The 22833-nt window shown below is 34.6% G+C and overlaps 1 protein-coding gene and 1 pseudogene across 1 annotated transcript; both read left to right on the forward strand.

Moving 5' to 3' along the window:
* Window positions 1-1939: 1939 nt before the first annotated feature.
* Window positions 1940-19058, forward strand: LOC128179988 (THO complex subunit 3-like; annotated as a pseudogene).
* A 9-nt stretch (window positions 19059-19067) lies between these two features.
* On the forward strand, window positions 19068-20171 carry LOC128180656 (zinc finger protein 514-like). Its single transcript, XM_052848793.1, has 2 exons — window positions 19068-19384; window positions 20153-20171. The coding sequence occupies exons 1-2, from the start codon at window positions 19068-19070 to the stop codon at window positions 20169-20171; spliced, it is 336 nt and encodes a 111-aa protein (XP_052704753.1).
* The last annotated feature ends 2662 nt before the right edge of the window (window positions 20172-22833 follow it).

A 22833-nucleotide genomic window follows, 5' to 3' on the forward strand; every position in this document is an offset into this window, starting at 1 on the left:
TATCTGTTCCAGTAATACTAAAATTAATTTTCAATAATGTCAAACTTGATGACATTACTTTAGGTATGGTAGAGAGCTGAAATTTAGATTGTGAAACACAGTAATTATTAAGAAATTAAAACAACAGTAAAACTTCAGCAAGACTTTCATCAGAAATTGTTAAGTCAGGCCAGCATTTTTTTATTTTTAGGTTTACAAACCCGCCGCTCGGTTTTCTGAATTTTTAGAAAAAAAAATAAAATTACAAAAAAGATCTTTTTTTTTCTCCCCGACAGCAAATTTTTCCTAGTAGGAAAAGTGTATCGTCATTGTTAACACAGAGGCATAAAATTGCTCTTTTTGTGTCATGATAGCCTAAAAATTTCTTACGCATCTTTTTCTCGTGCTACATTCTTCAGAGAAGCTTCTACAAACACTCTCCTGTAAGTTTCATACTTTGAAGTTTTACCGACAGTGTTGACCAGTGGCTAGACGAGATAGTCACACCTCACTGAACATGGCTTCGATAGTTACCTGTGCAGCTGTTTTCAAATAGATCACTGTAAAATGATTCCCTTTCTTTTTGTGTTGAATTGGCATATGTATTCAATGGCCTTTTTAAAAATTTATTTTACAGACAGAGAGAGAGAGAGAGATGTATTAAAGATATTATAAATTTCTGCAGTAACTATTCTCATGAACACATTTTAAAGTGACCTGCCTAGTGAATTAAAAAAAATCATATTATTGTTTGTGCATTTTCCGTTATTTTCAATTAAAATTTACCATTACATAATTAATTGCATAGTTGTACTTTGTACATGGAAATTCAACAGGATAAAAATGCATACATATAGTTGCAGTGATTTTATAGAGTCTGTTCACATTCACAATGTTTGAGTTTTCTCACATATAAACACCCAAACCAATTTTGTAAATAAAATTTGAGAGATCAATGAAGTTGAATATTTTTTTAACTCAGAAAACATGAAAGTAATAAATATTTTGTATATTAATAATTATATACTAGTATATCATACAGGAGAACACATTATGACTTTATGTACATAAAATTTAGTTTTTTTTTTAAATGAAATGTTGACATGTCCGACAATAGTCTGACTAGTAACTTTGAATCTTGGGCTAGTAAGTTTGCGGCCAAATTTTGTAATTGCACACCCCTGACATTGCTATATGTACATGTAATATCAAAGCTGTATGTCTAATATTCTATTGTACTATTTCAGTGATATGTTACACCAATGACATACTTTTCACATGCTACACCAAGCATCAGGGGGGGGCCAGGGGGGGGGGGGCCTGGCCCCCCCACTTTTTCTCGCAGCAACAATTTTTTTAAAATTTACATATAAAAAATGGAATTATTATTGAGTTGGCCCCCCCACTTTTTTGGGAGTATGTAAAAAAATTGAGTAAAGAGTAGTGAAATTGAAGTTATATAGTAAGCAGGCCCCCCCCCCCCCCCCCCCCCCCCCCCCCCACGGATTAGGATTTTGAAGATTTTGGGATACATAACATTTTCCTTTTTCTTTTTTATTTTCTTTTTTTGCTTGTCAAGATTTTTTGGATGAGTCTGGCCCCCCCCCCCCCCACTTTGAAAAACGATGCTACGTGCCTGTACACTTAATGCAGTTACACTCCACTATCATGAAGTTGTCATTTATTATATTATTAGAATAAAGATGATGTCATAAAAGTTTTTTTTTCTCCTACAGATCTTTACAATTTTGTGGTTCGTAAACCTAAAAATAAGAAAAAAGGAGGTCAAAAGAGATTTTTATTTTTTTTTAATTTCCTCCTCCTACGGAACTTTATCATTTTGTTGTTTGTAAACCTAAAAATAAAAAAATGCTGGCCTGACAGCGATCTGGCACGTGGGCCTCTAGTTTCCGGAACTGTTCAATCCACTCGGTAGGTATTTATTCTACACTATCCAAAGATGGCGACTTACATTGAAAACATGCGAAAACATTTTCAGCAAAACAAGAGAATACGAGAGCACACGGCGCCGACTCCAAAGTTCACTCCGTGGCGTGGAGCTGTGACGGACGGCGCTTGGCCTAGGGGTCCTTTGACAAAACTGTCAGCGTTTTCCAGCTAGACAATGACAGAGACCGAATGGTAGGCTGCTGGAATGTTGCACTGTAAAACAGACATTTATAGGTGTCAAAACATGGCTGAGACAAACTAATTCCCAAATATTCCCCTTTGAATTTGGGGCGTTTTCGCACGCGAAAGGAGCTGATTTTTTATCAGATGAAAAACAATGTGTAAGACAATAAAAAGATATCTATTCCAGTTTTGTAATAATGCGAGGTCATTTGAATTTTTGATGCGTGTTGTTTCGGGGGGGGGGGGGGTGGTGAAAAGGCCCGGGCTTGATTTTCAAGTACATTTTTAACTTCGAAGTAAACAAAGTCTCACGCCTTGCTGGATGCAAGTGTGTATTTTGCTTGAAAATTGTAAATGAAGTGTTGTTTAAAAAGATGTCGAGAGGATTTTTTCCAGAAGTTCGTTTTGAATTTTTAATCTATATCTCAAGTTAATTGTGCAGTTTTGGTCAGAATATAGGCCTATCTATTAGTAAAATTTAAAACTGTAGTAACACCTATGGACCTATTCTTTTTAAATGAGGATGTTTTGTTTTTTTCCGACATGTTTGTTGAATAGTATAACCCAAAAATCAACAGAATAATTTTTGTCAATTTTGAGATAGGCCTAGTGGTCACAAAAACTCAAATATAACTGTTTTACAAATATACTACCTTTTTATCTTCATCCTTGAAAACCTAATTTTTAAAGTTATGTCGTTTTAGCATGGTGTCAATTATGTAGATATCGTGCTCAAATTTAATGTTGGAAAACAACTTAAAGATCTGTTTATGCATCTAAACTATTTATCAATAAAATTAAGGTTGTATGGGACACTTCCATGTTATGACATATAAAGTGCAATAATATAAGTAATTTCTTTCTCAATATTGTAACTAGCTTACAGGGTAGCTCAGTGGGTAAGAGGGTTTACTACAAATCTGTTGGTCATGAGTTTGAATTCAGCTGGGGATGTACATTTTTTACCTCTCCAAATATTTTCAAAAGCTATTTTTTTGTTTAATATTGTAAAATTTGAAAATTCTAAACCGGTGAATGTACTTTAATCCACATTCATATCAACAGATGACCCATACCACCTTTATTAGGGCCCCGCAAGGATTTGCGGGTGCCCTATAGTAATCACTCTGTCCGTCCGTCCTTCTGTCCATCCGTCTGTCACTCTTCCGTCCACAAATTTCCTGTTTTTTTCTAATAACTTTTTTTATGGTTGCCCAATCAAGTTCAAATTTGGTATGGTAGTTCAGTAGGCAGAAATACGTATTTTGATGCTAAGTTTGGTTCTCTATGTCTTCTGGTTTGGAGCTGGGGTGGTGGGGTAGATTCCTAACTATGCATAAGAAGAATGGGCAAAGAGAGATAACTGCTGAGAATGAATGGGCAAAGAGAGATAACTGCTGAGAATGTTACCATTGTATACATGGAAGGCTGTGCAATATTTGTCCTTTGGGATTAATTAACCTTCCACAGGAAGAAAATCCTAAGCTTTATCTTTATCTGTCACATTGAGATTAATTACTGCACTGCCTGTGTCTGCAAATGAACTTTGTTTTGAAGTTAAGGTCAATTTTGAATGATGTGTAGTATTGTGTACATTCTTTGAAATATGGATTTAAAATATAATATTCATATTTCATTTTGGTTAAAATACCATACACAATGATTTATAATAATTTATTGAATAGAGGCAAAGCCTAGGTATCATTGCATTGGTATCAATTCTTTTTTTTTTAAACAAATTTTATTTCATCCCATGTTAACCCACTTTATCCCGTGGATATGACTCATTGGATATTTGTTTGATATCCCACAGTTGTGACTTTACAATGGGATTTACCTAGGCATAATGAAGTAAAATAATGTAGAGTTTTATAAACAGTGTAAACATTGATTGCGGTGTATAAAACATGGGATAAATAGAATCTCATATGATTTGTAGTATAATATGATTTTTATCCAACTTGTGTGTTTTATCCCCTCACTAAGGCTCAAGAAAAAAACACTTTAATTGTTGGATGAAAATCATATCCAACTACAAATCACGAGATCCTATACATTCCAGTTCTTTACATCTTATGCCGGGCATTTATTTTTCATCATTGTTAATATAAAGAGGATGGAATTCAAAGTTTTTTCATTTCTCTATATTAATTGTCATAGCGGGGCCCTTCCTGACTGGTCAGTTTTCTAGTTTAATATTTTTTCAAACATTGATTAGTCTGACAATTATTTTTGGATCTGTCTACAAACTCTTTAGGTCAAAGATTGCACATTTCGTGGACATAGCGACAGTGTTGACCAGCTGTGTTTGCATCCAAAGAATCCGGATCAGTTGGTGACAGCTAGTGGAGACAAGACAATACGAATCTGGGACACCCGGACCAATCGTTCTGTGGCCACTGTCAATACTAAAGGTAAAACAACGGTTGATTCCATGACCCAGGAATAATTGATCTATAGACATTGTCAATACTTACTTTGAGATAAAACAGCTGTTAACGTGGTTAATACAAATGTACAGGGACTTTTGGACACTTCAATAAATGTATGTGAAAAAACTGAAATTCCATTGATTTTTGATCACCATACTATTGTTATACATTAACTGTAAATCAATATTTAAGGTGAAAACATAAACATCTGCTGGTCACCAGATGGCAGCACTATAGCTGTGGGCAACAAGGACGATCTAATTACATTTATTGATGTCAGAAGTCACAGGTCAAAGGCGGAGGAACAGTTAAAGTTTGAGGTCAATGAGATCTCGTGGAACAATGACGGGGACCTGTTCTTTTTGACGAGTGGGCAAGGCAGCATAAACATACTGAGGTACATGTACTTTATAGATAGATGAAGTATGAAACATTGCAGTATGATGAAGCATTAATGAACTGTGACAGTCAGACCGATCGAATACCGGCATCCGAGTAGCTCAGTCGTTAAAGGTGTGGACATGTGCCGAGTGACTTGGGTTCGAATCACGGTCTGGTCCGTCATTATTTCTCCCATGCCGTTACTTTTGGTGCCATGACTAACCCCTGGAACTGACAGGTTAACTCCTGCCAGGGGAAGAGCCTGGGGTGATCTTCGAGGGCGAAGATCATTTAAGGGGGGAGGAATGTGACGGTCAGACTGGTTCAAATACCGGCGCCAGATAGCTGAGTTGGTAGAGCACCTGACTAGAGATTCAGGGGACCCAGATTCGAATCCCGGTCTGGTCCGTCATTATTTTTCCCATCCCGTTACAGAACAAATGGTTAGGTTAATGATGGATACGACAGCTCAATGAAGTGCAAAGTTTTTCATAACTGTGCATACTTTATTAACTCAATACCTAGTGCAGCATTTTGGTAATTTTGAAAAAATTGAATTGTATGCAAAAAAAACACATTGTTATCAACAGCTACCCAGATTTAAAACTCCAGCACACTCTGAATGCTCACCCTGCTAACTGTATCTGTATCGAGTTTGACCCCAAGGGAAAGTACTTTGCCACTGGTAGTGCGGACGCCTTGGTCAGTATTTTGGACGTAGCAGAGCTAGCCTGTATTAGAACCCTCTCCAGATATTAATAGTTGTGCACAATATATTACATTTAAGATTCACTTCACAAGTACTGTACATGTTGTTGCATAGAAACTACACATGTACACTCATAATGGTCTCAAAAACTTACCAGATAATATTTTTTCTTGTTTTAAAAATGGTGCTACTTTAGATCTACTACCAGAAAAATGTCTCTGTATTATGTCTCCCCTTTCAAAGGGGAGACATATTGTTTTTGTCGACTTTCTTATTCTTCTTATTAGGGTCTTCCGTCTTCAGCGGAAGACCCTTCTATTATTCTTCGGTTTCTTTTTCACTTTTCTTATTATTATTAAGGTCTTCCGTTTCCAACGGAAGACCTTATTGTTATTGCTTTGTTTCTTTTTCCCTTTTATTATTTTTTTTTTTCTTACGCTTTTTTGTACAAGCGATTTTTTGAAAACGACTTGACCGATTTTCGTGAAAATTTCAGATCTTGTAGATATTGATAAAAACCTTATATATAATTTTTTATTTTGATGACGTCATTTCCGTTCGGGAGATATTGACGTTTTAGTGATTTTTAGAGGGTCATTTTGTCTTGCTATCTCCTCCTAAACGAAAAAAGATATTGAATTTAAATTTTCAGGGATTGTAGACAAAAGATTGTAGATGTGTTTAAAGGCATTTGTGGTTTTCTGGCTTCAAAGGCGACGAAGCTCGCCCGGACCCGAAAATCGAGTTTAAAAACATGAGGTAATTTTAATGGTTTTCGTTCTTTATCTCCTTTCCTGAAAATATTTTACCATAACATATAGAGCAAATAAAATTTATATTTACAGGATCTTCCGTTTGATAACAAGAAAAAGGGGCTGGTCCCTTAAATAAGGGGCCAAAAGGGCTCTAAAGTCTTTCTCCCATAGCACTTTACTGAGAAATATTTTGTAATATGTTTAAGAAGCAAAAATGTTCATCTTTTACTAATAAAACTATACATTATAAATTTTTTATTATGCGTTACGTAATTAGGGGTTTTAAGGGGCCAAAAGTCCAAAACTTCGATCGAATATATCTCAAAAAGGACAAATATTTTGAAAAGCAATATACAATAAAAGATGCTTAGAATGAAGTTTTAAACAATATTCAATCATAAAATTTTCGTTATCTGGCCCCAATAAGAAGATTAGGGGTCGGCCCCTAAAATGTCCTTTCCCAGATAGCTCTTAAACGGCAAAGAATTTCTAAACACTTGTTGAACAAAATATGTTTAATATCAAAAGAACTTTCGTATGATGCCAAGAAAAAGGGGCTGGCCCTTCAATTTAGGGGTCAAAAGGGCTCTAAAGTCTTTCTCCTATAGCACTTTACTGAGAAATGTTTTGTGATATGTTTAAGAAGCAAAAGTGTTCATCTTTTACTAATAAAACTATACATTATAATTTTTTTATTATGCGTTACGTAATAAGGGGTTTTAAGGGGCCAAAAGTCCAAAATTTCCATCGAATATATCTCAAAAAGGACAAATATTTTAAAAAGCAATATAGAATAAAAGATGCTTAGAATGATGTTTTAAACAATATTCAATCATAAAAGTTTCGTTATCTGGCCCCAATAAGGAGATTAGGGGTCGGCCCCTTAAATATCATATCCCAGATAGCTCAAAAACGGCAAAGAATTTCTAAACACTTGTTGTACAAAATATGTTTAATATCAAAAGAACTTTCGTATGATGCAAAGAAAAAGGGGCTGGCCCTTCAATTTAGGGGCCAAAAGGGCTCTAAAGTCTGTCTTCCATAGCACTTTACTGAAAAATATTTTGTCATATGTTTAAGAAGCAAAAATGTTCATCTTTTACTAATTTAACTATACATTATAAATTTTTTATTATGCGTTACGTAATTAGGGGTTTTAAGGGGCCAAAAATCCAAAACTTCGATCGAATATATCTCAAAAAGGACAAATATTTTGAAAAGCAATATACAATAAAAGATGTTTAGAATAATGTTTTAAACAATATTCAATCATAAAATTTTCGTTATCTGGCCCCAATAAGGAGATTAGGGGTCGGCCCCTAAAACGTCATATCCCAGATAGCTCAAAAACGGCAAAGAATTTCTAAACACTTGTTGAACAAAATATGTTTAATATCAAAAGAACTTTCGTATGATGCCAAGAAAAAGGGGCTGGCCCTTCAATTTAGGGACCAAAAGGGCTCTAAAGTCTTTCTTCCATAGCACTTTACTGAAAAAATTTTTGTTATATGTTTAGGAAGCAAAAATGTTCATCTCACATTTATTTAACAACATATTATAATTATTTTATCATGTGTTCCGTATTAAGGGGTTTTAATGGGTTTTAAGGGGCCAGTCGTACCAAACTTTGATAATATACCTCAAGCAGAACAAATATTTTAAAAAACATTGTTTTGAAAATCAATATAGAATAAAATGCTGAGAATGATGTTCCTAATAAAATTCAACCATCAATTTTTTTTTGTTGCCCCAATAAGGAGATAAAGGGTCAAATATCAAAGTCAAGGTCATATAACCTTCAAAAAATCGCACGGAAGACCTCCTCGTTGCTCGCAACGAGATCGTGTCTAGTTATTAAGGTCTTCCGTTTCCAACGGAAGACCTTATTGTTATTGCTTTGTTTCTTTTTCCCTATTCTTATTATTATTATTTTTTTTCTTCCTATTTTTGTGCACGCGATTTCTCAGAAACGGCTCGGCCGATCTCAATGAAAGTTTCAGATATGATAGATATTGGTCTGAACCTGATTAAATTTTTTTTGTGTTGATGACGTCACATCTGTTTTTGAGATATTGAGATTTTTCTAATTTTTATATGGGTATTTTGTCTTCTGTCGTTCTCCTAAAGTATAAGAGATATTAAGCTCAAATTTCTACGGTTGGTAAAGGAAAGATTGAAGTTTTGCATGGTTGTTGTTTTGTAAGTTTAGCACTTCTGGCGCCAAAGCTCGCTAGGGCTCGAAAATTGACATTAAAAAAGCGTCCTAAATTGTTGTGCTTTTCTCTCTTTATCTTTTTTCTGGAAAATATTTTATTAAGACATGTAATGTAAAAAAGGCTTATATTTACAAGACCTTTCGGCTGATATCAGGAAAAAGGGGCTGGCCCCTAAAATTAGGGACCTAGAAGGCTCTAAAGTCTTTTACCCATAGCTCTTCACCGAGGGATATTTTGTAATAGATTATAGAAGCAAATATGTTTATTTCACAGTTATGTATTCAAGCAATATAATGATTTTATCATGTGTTACGTAATTAAGGGTTTTTAGGGGCCGAAAGTCCAAAATTTCGATCACCAATATCTCACAAAGGAAAAATATTTTGTAATGCAGTACAGAAGAAAAGTTGTTCAAAATGATATTCTCAACGAAATGCAACCGTCAAAATTTCGTTAAACGGCCCCTAAAAGGAGAAAAGGGACCGGCCCCTAAAACCTTCTTTCTCATATATCTCCAAAACGGTAACGAATTTCTAAACACTTGTTGAACAAGATTTGTGTAGAATTAAATGACCTTTTATTTGAAATCAAGAAAAAGGGGCTGGCCCCTCAAATTAGGGGACCAAAGGGCTCTAAAATCTTTAATCTGTAGCCCTTTACTGAGAGATATTTTATGAAATATTATAGAAGCAAATGTGTTTATCTTATAGTTCTGTATTCAAGCAATGTAATGATTTTATCATGTATTACGTAATTATGGGTTTTTAGGGGCCAAAAGTTAAAAAATTTGATCACCCATATCTCAGAAAGGAAAAATATTTTGTAATGCAGTATGAAAGAAAAGTTGTTCAAAATGATGTTCTCAACAAATTGCAACCGTCAAAATTTCGTTGAACGGCCCCTAAAACAAGATAAGGGACCGGCCCCTAAAACCTTCTTTCTCATATATCTCCAAAACGGTAACGAATTTCTAAACACTTGTTGAACAAAATTTGTGTAGAATTAAATGACCTTTTATTTGAAATCAAGAAAAAGGGGCTGGCCCCTCAAATTAGGGGACCAAAGGACTCTAAAATCTTTAATCTGTAGCCCTTTACTGAGAGATATTTTGTGAAATATTATAGAAGCAAATGTGTTTATCTTATAATTCTGTATTCAAGCAATGTTATGATTTTATCATGTGTTACATAATTAAGGGTTTCTAGGGGCCAAAAGTCAAAAAATTTGATCACCCTTATCTCAAAAAGAAAAAATATTTTGTAATGCAGTATAAAAGAAAAAATGCTCAAAATAATGTCCCTAATAACATGCAACCTTACAATTTTTTTTCAGCGGCCCCAATAAGGAGATAAGGTCCGGCCCCTAAAATATTCTTTCTGAGATATCCTAAGAACGGTGACGAATTTCTAAACACTTGTTGGACAAAACTCTTACACCTGAAACAAAATAGTATCAGGCACCTAAAATGAAGATCCTCTTTTCCTGTTTTAAATCATGTATAGCTGTTAAATAGCAAAATCAAGATCGATCATAAATCTCAATTTCTAAAATCAGACGGAAGACCTCCTCGTTGCTCGCAACGAGATCGTGTCTAGTTATTATTATTATTATTCTTTTTTTGTCTTACAAATTTTGTGCAGGCGATTTCTCAGAGATGGGACGATCGATTTCTCTCAAATTTTCAGGACTAAAGCCTCGTTATCTGAAATTTATACCACTGAAACAAATTTTGAAAATTCACTTCCGGTCGGAAGTTATCGTCAATAAACGATTTTAAAAAGTCAATTTTGTCGCTCAGGTTTTTCAAAAACGAGCAAAGATAGAGAGCTGAGAATTTCAGAGATGATAGATCTATTGATTTCCTGGTGCACCTCGGTATAGAGAATGTCCGCCGTCACTTCCGGTCGTCACCGGAAGGAATTTTGAAAAATTGAATTTTTCGACTTTTTTATTTTTTAATATTTTTCTTTGAAATTTTCACACCTTATAGTGACTCTTTCACTGATTCAGAATATGTAATTTGTTTTAAAATCGATCGAGGCATTCTCGAGAAATTAAGCGTCAAAGTCCTGAAGCGAGAGTCCGAGTAGCTCAGTCGATATAGTCGTGGACATGGCCCAGGCGACCCGGGTTCAAGCCTCGAGTGCCGCAAATTTTTTTTCTCATTTTTTTCGCTTAGATCAACGATTTTATATTTGAATTGATAAGTTTAATCTAATCTATTCAAAAATCGGACGGAAGACCCACTCGTTGCTCGCAACGAGATCGAATCTAGTTAAGGTTTTCCGCTCTCAGCGGAAAACCTTACTATTATTCTGAAAATTTTTCAAATTTCTTATTATTTTTTTTTTTCTTCTAGACGCCAACTTTGATCCTTAATATCTCGCTCGTTTGTTCACCGATTGTTTTGAAATTTTCAGGACTGATAACATGCCGCGTGATGTTGTCGTTGCATATTTAAGTTGAGGAAAATCCCTATCCGGTTTTGAGTTATTCCCCTTTTAGTAAAATTTCACGACTTCTTTTGTCCAGGGGGTTTAGCTTTAACGATGGCTGGCAGAGTCTCAAAGATGGGCTGGTTTGGAAGCTAATACATTGAATTTGTGCGAGATATATTTTATTTATTATTTAAATGCAAATAAAAGGGGTGGTATAGATGTTGAAACAAAGGTAAGAAAAAAAATCAAAAAAATTCGCGGATTTTCCGTGTTAGTTTTCTACCTGATAAAAATTTGTTATAACATGTATTTTAAAAGTTCTTGGTCTTGCCCAGACCTTTTATTCGGTATACCGAAAAAGGGGCTGGCCCTTATAATTAGGGAGTTAGAGGCGTCCAAAGTTTCTTGTCAATAACTTAAAAAGGAATAAATATTTCTAATGCATTATTGAAGCAAAGTTGTAAAGAAATTTATTTTGAATCCTTCTATAGTATTCAATTTAATGTTTTTGTAATTTATAGTCAGTATTTGCAGAAACAATTGTTGTCAGTTCGGTCCATTTTTGTGGGGGTGCGCACGTTTATGAGGTTATGAAAGGGCTTCTTGTAATGCACTAACTGATACATGTAGCGCGCAAAAATAATTCCACATAAAATTCCCAAATGTTTTTATACATATGTACATTTTCATTTCATATAGATAAACCTCTTTGACCTTATTTTTGTTGTTTGTTTCATAACTGTGCCCCTGTCTATATTTAGATGCATTACGAGACTGCTGTATTCAGGCCGTCGCCTAGACGACAGTGCATGTGCTTGTAGAGCTGGACGTACACGATTAACGCCCCACTGTGTTACTGTAACAGGGACATTTTGAATTGTTTCAGTACTGGGAGATGTGTTAATAAAATGGTTCCAATGCATGGTAATTAAACTCAACTTTTCTACAATACGTATACACGGCCGTCATATAAAGCACAATGTGTATAACTGACATGACAATTTAAACGAACGCGGGATTGCTCCCGATAGAACAATTCTTTTAAAGCAAAAAAAATTAAAAAAATACTGATTTGCGATGGATATAATATAATTATCATCGTGGAGATGATTTTAAAAAGTGAACTTAATATTCAGCCCTTAAAAGCATCTACAAACGAAAATACCAAACAACCTTCAGCAGCAACTTATAAATTATTTATTCCATACACAATTCTAAAGAGGTAATTAAATGAATTTTATGAATGCTTTATACTTGTATTCGCTATCTTCCATGGAAAAAAGTGGCATGGAAAAAATGTTGTTTAATGTTCATCAAATACGCTGTAGCCTTAGCAATCGAAAATAATTAACAAACTGTACATTGATAGATTGACATATCAACAAACATTCAGACCCGCATTGTGTTTTCTTACAAGTTCTATAAAGCGTAGACTCAATGACTGAATTCTTTACCGTTTTCCGTCTGGGTTATTTTGAATCACGTGTGTACGTTATGTGTAGCCATATAGATGAACACTTTAAGTGTTTGAATTTTAAAAGAAATTGTGTACATGCAGAGCATTGCAATGCTAGGACAATAACATTCCAACAATGTATATTGTGAGGCCGGTCAGACTGATACTGGTTCTGCTTGTTCTACAAATAGCGAATGTAAGACGAAGTATTTGGGTGTTATATTTTAAACAAATATAAGTATTGCTTTCTTAAAAGCTTGCATTACTCAACAAAGTATTTTATTGGGATTATTCTTAGTTACCTTAGCTGCATACAATATTGCCTTTTCGATATTTGTCATCGTTGTAGACCCGTGTAACAATCTGTTAAGTAGGTGCTTGCACGAAAAAGAACCCCCTTGCTGATCTACATTTTCATTAACGCATACAAAGAAAAAATATATATTTTGATTTATTTTTGAATTTCTTTTGATGTAAAAAAAAAAAGGAGAAGAAATTGGTTCTCAGTCTCTCTTTATGCCTGTTTGTTAGCGCTTAATCCAAGTTCATTTTGAATATCCTTTTGTTATTTAGAAAATGCGATGTAAATTTTTTTTCATGCAATATTTCGGATAAAGCAATGAAGAGTTGTTTCTTGAAATTTTATTAGACCATAAAATTGTAAAATGCTAACATTGAAAATTGTGCCCGATTTCTTTTTTTTTTTTTAAGGTAAAACTTTATTGATTTAAAAAATGATTCTTTGAGACAAACAAATTGACATAATCAATAAGAGTTTGAAAATCTCTAACTGCAGGTCTGTAGCTTTTAGTCAGAAAAAGAATCGGATGGACTACCTAGGACACAGATCGTCCATTCGAATTTCTTAAAAATTGCCATTTTTTTCGTACGCGGACGGAATACTCACCGAGACTAAATGGTTCGTATCTTAAGTTTTAAGTTTTAACTGCTTTGAAAGGTAATATTGGTTTTCTGATAAATATGAACATGAATAATTAAATGAAAATGGTTAAAATTACAGTAAAATTACCGGCATCGGTCTTCTCCGTGCGCGGATCTAGAAGGGGAAGGGTTCCAGACCCCCCCCCCCCCCCCCCCAGCGAAATTTCTTTCAATTACGTGTACATTATAAACTTACCAAATATGCCTCGGACATCCCTTGGCAAACTCAAATAACCGTCTGACTTTCCAACCCCCACCCCGGAAAAATTTTCTGATCCGCGCATGTTCCCTTTCCTCGAAATACAAAATTATTCTTCAAAACCCCTTGTAAAATTTCCAGGATCTCCGCATATATACTAATAGATTCATTGGCGCTTGCGTTCGATAAAAATGCGTGTCAAACGTTTGCCAGTGGTCTTTTTACCATCGTACCGGGCATAACCACAGTCCCACTCTGTGAATAAAATGCGGCGAATCAAACTAGAGACAACGTGTTAAGATCTGTATTTGCTTATAAACATGTAGTATCATCGTGCAAAATGCACTGTTCAATTATAATTTTATTTTTACTTTACTTGTAAAATTCAACATCTGTTTCGTAATTTTTTTCTCACAGTTTATTTCTTACAAAGTCACTTTTTTTATTTAGTGATTGACACTTTTCAGACTTTATATGTGATTTCAAAGAGACAGAGTGTCATGTCTCAAGGACTGTTAATCTCTTAAAACAACATTGTGCAATTATCAGATTTTCATTTCTTGGACATCAAAGATTCATTGAGTTTTTTTAATAAGTTTATATCTGTGAACCTTTCACTCAGCTAACTTATACCAATACCTGTTTATTGCAATTTATACTCATTGTTAAGATTCTTATAAATAGTTATGTACAATTGTCAATGCGCAGTCTGGAATACGGCAGCCAGCCCCGGCCACGTCCGACTCTCCCAGAGTCTTGAGTCCGGAGGCCACTTCTGGCCATATCCGACTTGTTTGTAACATGTCTGTCTGTTAAATTGTTATAATGTTGCCATCGTTGAGTCTCGTCCAATAATGTGGAATCCTGCATCAATTGCCTGTTTATTTCTCTGGAACTGTAAACTGGTGGACCTTCGGGAATACGGCAAACCTACCCTTCGTTTTAGCTTACGGCCCACAGCGCGCCCCAACCTTTTACCTTATACACTTTACGCCAACATTCCCTCACCGTTCGTACTGCACACGACCGATGCAGATCTAGACGAATTCTTTATCGCCGTAAAATCTACGCGGTCACAGAAATATAATACTTTGTTTCTCAGTGTTTACACATCGAATATTGTACGATGGTCAGCTATCAATTTTTTGTAATACGTCACAAGTATGACGCAGCTACGACGGAAAACCTAATCGTTGCTTGCAACGAGCTCGTCTCTAGTTCTTCTTATTCTTCTTATTCTTCTTCATCCAAATTTGTCCAAGCCGTAACTTAAATACCCTTTGACATTAAGACTTCAAACTTAGAACATAGGTAGATGGTATTGAGTAAGAGTGCACGCCACCAAAATTTTTGACCTTGACCTATTTTCTTTTTCAAGGTCAAGCGTTTTATAAAAAATAGAGTTTGGACTATAACACAAGATTCCTTAAACATACAAACTTTTAACTTGTATCATAGATAGATGGTATATAGTCCAGTTCAACCTTACCAAAATTTTTGACCTTGACCTTAAAATTGTATTTCAAGGTCAAATCAGAAAAAACTTCATTGTTCACCTCCTATATATTCTTTGACAGAAGGACTTCAAACTTTACACAAAGAACAATTATAATACACTGAGGTGTACTATTGATAAATATTTGACCTTGACCTTGTTTTACTCAAGGTCAACTTGAGAAAAAATAATTAAATTTTGTCTGGGTGGTACCTTAGATACCTTTTGACATTAAGACTTCAAACTTGGAACATAGGTAGATGGTATTAAGAAAAAGTGCACGCTATCAAAATTTTTGACCTTGACCCTTTTATCTTCTTCAAGGTCAAGCATTTTATAAAAAATATAGTCCGGACCATACCACAAGACTCCTTAATCATACAATCTTTTAACTTGTATCATACATAGATGGTATATAGTCCAGTTCAACCTTACCAAAATTTTTGACCTTGACCTAAAAATTATATTTCAAGGTCAAATTAGAAAAAACTTCATTGTTCACCTCCTAAATATTCTTTGACAGAAGGACTTCAAACTTTACACAAAGAACAATTATAATACACTGAGGTGTACTATTGATAAATATTTGACCTTGACCTTGTTTTACTCAAGGTCAACTTGAGAAAAAATTATTAAATTTTGTCTGGGTGATAACTTAGATACCTTTTAACATTAAGACTTCAAACTTGGAACGTAGGTAGATGGTATTAAGAAAAAGTGCACGCTATCAAAATTTTTGACCTTGACCCTTTTATCTTCTTCAAGGTCAAGCGTTTTATAAAATATATAGTCCGGACCATAACACAAGACTCCTTAATTATACAATCTTTTAACTTGTATCATACATAGATGGTATATAGTCCAGTTCAACCTTACCAAAATTTTTGACCTTGACCTAAAAATTATATTTCAAGGTCAAATAAGAAAAAACTTCATTGTTCACCTCCTAAATATTCTTTGACAGAAGGACTTCAAACTTTACACAAAGATTAATTATAATACACTGAGGTGTACTATTGATTAATATTTGACCTTGACTTTGTTTTACTCAAGGTCAAATTAAAAATAATTAAATTTTGTCTGGGTGGTAACTTGGATAGCTTTTGACATTAAGGCTTCAAACTTGGAACATAGGTAGATGGTATTGAGAAGGAGTGCACGCCTCCATAATTTTTGAACTTGACCAATCTTGTGTCTCAAGTTAATTCATTTTCTAAACTGTATCATATATGGATGATATCTAACATATAGCTGACTTCATTCTTTTTCACTTATTAAATTTACCCCATATTGCAATCCTTTGGGAGAAGGGGAGACATGTGTTTTTTTGTATAAAAAAACAATACCCACTAGTATTAATGTTTGTATTTATGTATGGTAGAAAATTTATAGCTTTTTGAATTCTAAAGCTTAATAAAGATTTACTGATGTCAAGTTTAATATCTAGTTCATGCATTTTATATTACATTGTTCAATATGCCCAAGAAATCATATATACCGTAAGCAATGAAATTTGGTCTCTGTTCCTTAAGAAGAATTTATAAGAATTGCAACCATCTTTTTATCATATAAACTCTACTTATAAGGGATCTCTTATTTTTGGTCGAATGATATTTCTGTTTTATTGCAATCACTGAAAAAACAGAGACATGGACATTTAATGTGTTGATTTCAGGTTAGAGTGGCCAGTCAGAACTCTGAGCTTCAGCCATGACGGTAAAATGCTGGCCTCAGCATCAGAAGATCTGATTATAGACATAGCAGAGGTCGACTCAGGTAAGAATGTTTTAGTAGATGCTATATGTGTGGTATGTTTATGTGTAACGCCATTTTATGTGCTTGAGTAAGTCATATCAGTGTAAAAAAAAAATGTAAATCCATACATGTACCGGTAGTAGTATTTATCAATTAACATCATGAATACATGTACTTCGTCTTTTATGAAAGTTTAAAAAACCCAAATAACATTTTGATATCTGCAATAATGATTACTAGTTATCAGCTGGGTCTATCAGCCCTCCTTCTGTTGAAATATTTATACAAAATCCTGACTTGAACATGTATGCTAATGCATAGAGAAAGGCTCAAAATGCATAGGTGTATTGCAATTAGAGTCAAAATCCCCTTTATATCATTTTTGATTTCTCTTATTTTAAGTGCCATATACACTCTAATACAGTCTTAATTGATGGCTGCATTATTCTTTACTTTCTAAAAAAAATTATCATTTTCTCTTTTTATTGATATTGAAAAGAATGTACACTTTTTTGTACATCTTGCTGGGAGTCAGAGTAAGATCTAGACCCTTTAGTGCCACAGTGACCATACAGGTACAATGTAGTTCAGCTGCTCTGCCTGATTGACAAAGGACCGGGCACCTGTTGATATCTTCAGACCTATGGAAAGTGGGACCTGAGGCCGTCAGGTTGGCTAAGGTATATCTGTCATGGAGAGAGAGAGAGAGAGAGAGAGAGAGAGAGAGGGGCTTATAGATAATAGAAATTGTCTTTTAATAGTTTATTGATAGTTAGTTTCATAGAAAGCATGCCTTCACGTGGTCTATTTTTATCTGTGTATGTTTACAGTGTCACTGATGGAGGCCGTTTACCTGGAATACGCCCGTCTACTGGCCAACCTAGGACTGAGGGCACCTGCCGAGTTCTACTGTCAGAAAGCCAGTGATAAGGGGAGGCAACTCAAAGAGGAAGTATGCATTCTCTTTAACTAAAATGTGTGCGATGTCTGTGAATGATGGAAAGAAGAGACATAAATGTATGAACTGTCAATGATGGAGAGAAAGTGAAATGATTGTCCATGTTAATTGACAGTGATAGAGAGAATATTTTCAACGGTAAAAAAGGAACAGGTGAAATGATGGCATTGTTATTAACTTATATTTACATTTTCCAGTGTCTTTGCCTGTGATAACACTACGTATCTATTTTGTACTATATAACCCATAATACAAATGACGCCAAATTGAGGCGCCAGCGGGGTTTGCTTATTTATATTTAAATATTTAATCGTTCGATGGCTTAAAATTATATGAATATAAGTAATAAGGAATCTTTCTTTGAATATTATGAGGTGATAATTTCGGTCGGGGCGTGATCAAATCTATCATAAAGCCCTTCAGGCTTTATTGGATTTGATCATGCCCCGACCAAAATTACCACCTCATAATACTCAAAAACAGATTCCTTATTCCTTATTTATTGCAGTGAACACAATGGAAAGACGTGGAACAACTCGTATGCATGTATTCTTGTTTTATTATTTCTTCAAAGCTACAAAAAAGATAATAAATTGATCATTTAGTCATTATCTTTTCATTTAATTGCAATTACTACTTACAACATTCTCTAAAAGATAAGAAAAGGTATGATAACCTTAAATTCCTTCGATCATAGTATTTAAATGATATTGTTACTTAATGTAATATGAAATCATAATGTTATAAAATTGTAATAACTTTTTGTTTGGTAATTAAATCTAACCTACTTAAGGTCCAGGGGATGGATGTTCTATTGGTACACGAGTTAAAATGATATTGAAATTTATTAGAATATCATAGCAAAGTGGTTTTGAATTTTGAATATTTTCTGCATTATACAAATAACTCTTAGACGTAGTAAAGACAAGTTAATATACATGTAATTGCCATGATGTAGCTTAGAAGTTCAAGAAGGCCACATGCAACATTTCAAACTGACTGTATTTCGCCTAAATTACCAAAACTTTCTGATGAAATTACTCTTGACTACCTGGCTTCTGATTTCATGGATAAGGAGTTTGACAGTGGATACCACAGCTTCAGTGACAATGCCTCCATGATAAACGAGTGTTCTTACCGGTACTTCGATGATCTATGTGTGTTCGAGTCCATCGTGGATTGTTGTTAAAAACTCTTTGACATTTTAGAGGCCAAGACCATGTCGTCTGCTGAAATTGTGTCGTCTGCCATCAACTTTAAACCCACCAAACACCAGTGTCCTGTGTGCGGGAAGACCTACGGAGGCAACACCAAGTTGAACTATAACATGGCTACCCACACCGGCATCCGGCCTCACAAATGTTCCATCTGCGGCAAGGCCTTTACCCAGAAGTCCACTATGCGCACACACTTCCGGATTCACACAGGTGAGAAACCGTACAAGTGCCGGACCTGCACCCGTGCATTTGCGGACTACTCCACCTGCATGAAGCATGAACGAACCCACAGCGGGGAGAAGCCCTACGCATGCCCAGAGTGTGGAAAGTGTTTCACCCAATCCAGAAATATGCTCCGACATCGGCATACACTCCAGAAAAAAACTGAAATTCCACAAAAAGTGCTTATACATTATAGAATACATTCAAGAAAGTGCCAATATTTATACATGTTGAAACTCTTGTGTTGTTTTTCATTCAGAGTTTGTTATTACTGCATGAAATCAGTATTGTTCATTATTTTAATGTATATGTATTGCATTATGTTTTATGTATTTTAACATTTGGAACGTTCATGTAAATGTATATAGTACATGTACTTGTAATTGTGTTTGACTGTTATGTATTTTGTAAAAAACGTCATTTCAAGATTTGTAATTATTTGAAAAATTAATGTTGTATTTATACAATAATAGTTGTTGGTTTATTTTGTAAAACAGGAACACACAAAAATGCATGCCTTTTTTCTGATGTTAGAACCATTTTAACAAGAGATTGGACTTTGCAGGCACGTAGCATCGGGGAGGGGTCTGCCCCACATTTTTTGCGCAGCAAAGAATTTTCTTAAATTTAAATACAAGAAATTGAATTAACATGGAGTTGCCCCCCTCCCCACTTTTATGTGACCATGTAATAAAAGTATCTGACTACGCAATCGATGCATATTTCGCTTTACTTGAAACTGCATCAATTTTAACTTGTTATACGCAAGGAATAAATAGCTACATGTACGACGTACTGAAATTCCAAGGTCTTGTTAAAATTGTTCTACTTGCTCCTATTTTTTTTTGTGGGCCTGTCTTTTCAGGTTAATGTCTTCTTCCTAATTCACAAATTATCTCAACAATAGTTTCACTAAAATAGTTTCAAATAAATACCATTTTTAAGCTGTTGACAAAAGATCCCAAGTATACATGGAAGTTTCAGGAATCCTCCCTCTCCAATTTTGTCTGATTATATAAATGATTTATGATAAAGAGTTAGAACTTACTATCCTGTTATTAAACGGTGTATACAACTAAGATGACGACCATTTGATTCTGAGTGAGGGGGGGGGGGGGGGGGGGGGGGCGTACCTTTATGGACATAGCATTTATTTCCATTCCTTCTTGGGTCTAAATTCTTAATTTAAGTTGACAATAGAAACTGTCTTTTTTGTCAGATTGTGTAGCTAGCTAAAGATTTATTTATTCAAATGTACCAAAACGGAAATAAAATACTAGGCCTTAAAAGAATAACAAATCTAATTTGAAAGGCCCTTGTTTTACGTACATTTGCCCAGTCTCAGTTTCTAGAGCTATGGCGATAATGTTTTATCGAGTTCTATGGATTCGAATTAGACCATTAAAATGAGCATTGCTTATATAACACACATATGATCGAATAACACTTACGTTCATTAATTAAAATTGGGCTAAAGAAATAACTTGCTTGTGTAGATAAGTGATAGTTGGCCCATACGTTGAAAGTTACATGTATATCACAATATCTTGGTTTTATCAAACTAACAAATAAACACCTGTACGCGTTACGTTGATTAGCATCAAGAATTTATCAAAATTAATAACTTTAAATTGATTGTAAAATCTCTCTCTCTCTCTCTCTCTCTCTCTCTCTCTCTCTCTCTCTCTGTGTTCGGCACTTTCAAATGGAAACCATAATACGCATTTGATGTTTTGACAATGTGCCGTTATAAATACTAATTAGACTTGGACAATGGCTTCAATGACTGTCACCACAACCAGCTAACTATTGTTTTAAGAATTTAAGGAATGAAGATTTTGGAATATTGTATACAAAATATTAGCGGTAGGTGGAATCATGTGCATATATTTCTAAAAGTATTGAACAGAATAAAAAAATCCTATAATTATAAATTAACATAATATCTATATCCAGAGTGATATTGTTCATAAAATAGTTTGGCGGGGGGGGGGGGGTGTAATTAAGTTCACTTAATAAATTACGTTATATCACAATAATCCTAGTGCTTATAGTTGTTGTAAGACAATTGTTATTGCATAACATTTATGAGTCAACTTTATCAGATAGAACATACAACACTATATAAATAGTGCCTGTTTGGGAGGGTAACAGTTGAAATTGACACCCCTCAATAACCATTGTCAAGCCAGGCGTAGCGGAGGTTGACAGTGGGTTTTAGGCGTTTCAATTTCAACTGTTACTCTCCCAAACAGGCACTATTCATTTTATTATACTGAATGTCTTGATTTAAAATTTTTTTTTTGATAGGAATGACTTGAATTTTACGGCGAACCTTACGCGCTTAATTTACGCGCATGTTACAATTCGTTATATGTTACCCGTTGCTAAGTAAGTTGCTGAAGGTAATAGAACGGATTGATATTAACTTCGTCTTAACCAATCAAATTGAGTATTTTAAAAAAATGAAAGTATAATAAATAAATAAGGTTGGTTCACCCCTACCAACCCGCATGACGAGCTAAACCTCCTACTGTCATTGACATCCACATCAATCAAAACATTCAAATTTGGGAACAATTCAGTAACATATGAGAATCATGTGGTGGCACAAGGTAAACGCTTGACTATGTATGATCGTATAAATTAAGTAAAGTCAACTAAATTATTGTTAATGTACATGTACATCAGTACGTGAGTTAAACAAAAGAGGCCCAAGAACCGAATCTTCTTGAAATGAAGTTTGGGTCTGACATCATCATGACTATTTCGTTTAAGGTTTCAACCGATCGATAAACGGGACATGAAGTCCTGTCTGTTTTTACAGAGCTATGACTTACAATCAATTTCCGTAAGAAATATAGGGAATTATACGTGGTGGATGTAAAAATATATTGCAATATAGTTTTGTTTTAACACAGTGGCGTCAGAAGAAAATTGAAGGGGGGGGGGGGGCTTGACTAATCATCAGAAATCTTGAAAAACCAAAAAAAGGGCTGATTCCCTAAATCATAAAATTCCTAATCCGTGGTGGTGATGGTGGTGGTGGTGGTGGGGGGGGGGGGGGGGGTAAGCGTACTATACCTATTACTAAAAAAAAATCTTATACACATACCAAAAACTTAATATTACCAAAATCATAAAATTCCTAATCCGTAATGGGAGGGGGGATTTTCAATATCACTTTTATTATATTTCCTTATTTTTGTTTCAATTCGGAAATGTCGGGGCTGAGTCATTGTCGATGCTATGTGCCTTGTGGTTAGGTTTAACTTTGCGAGCCCCCCTTCCCCCCCCCCCCCCCCCCCCCCCTCCGGTTCCGACGCCTATGTAACACATAAAATTAGTAAATAATAAACATGCATGTGCATGGTGTTTGAACTTAATGTTCTTAATGTTGAAACTAATGAACTTAATATTACACACTTTTATTTCAAACCTGCTGGTAAATTAGAACATTGATAACACAGACTATCATAATCATAAGGTTTAATCGTAAAATACAATTTCAAATTTAACATTTTTAAAATTAAATATATGTGATAT

Source organism: Crassostrea angulata, chromosome 4 (genome assembly GCF_025612915.1).
Source record: "Crassostrea angulata isolate pt1a10 chromosome 4, ASM2561291v2, whole genome shotgun sequence".
NCBI classification, from domain to species: domain Eukaryota; kingdom Metazoa; phylum Mollusca; class Bivalvia; order Ostreida; family Ostreidae; genus Magallana; species Magallana angulata.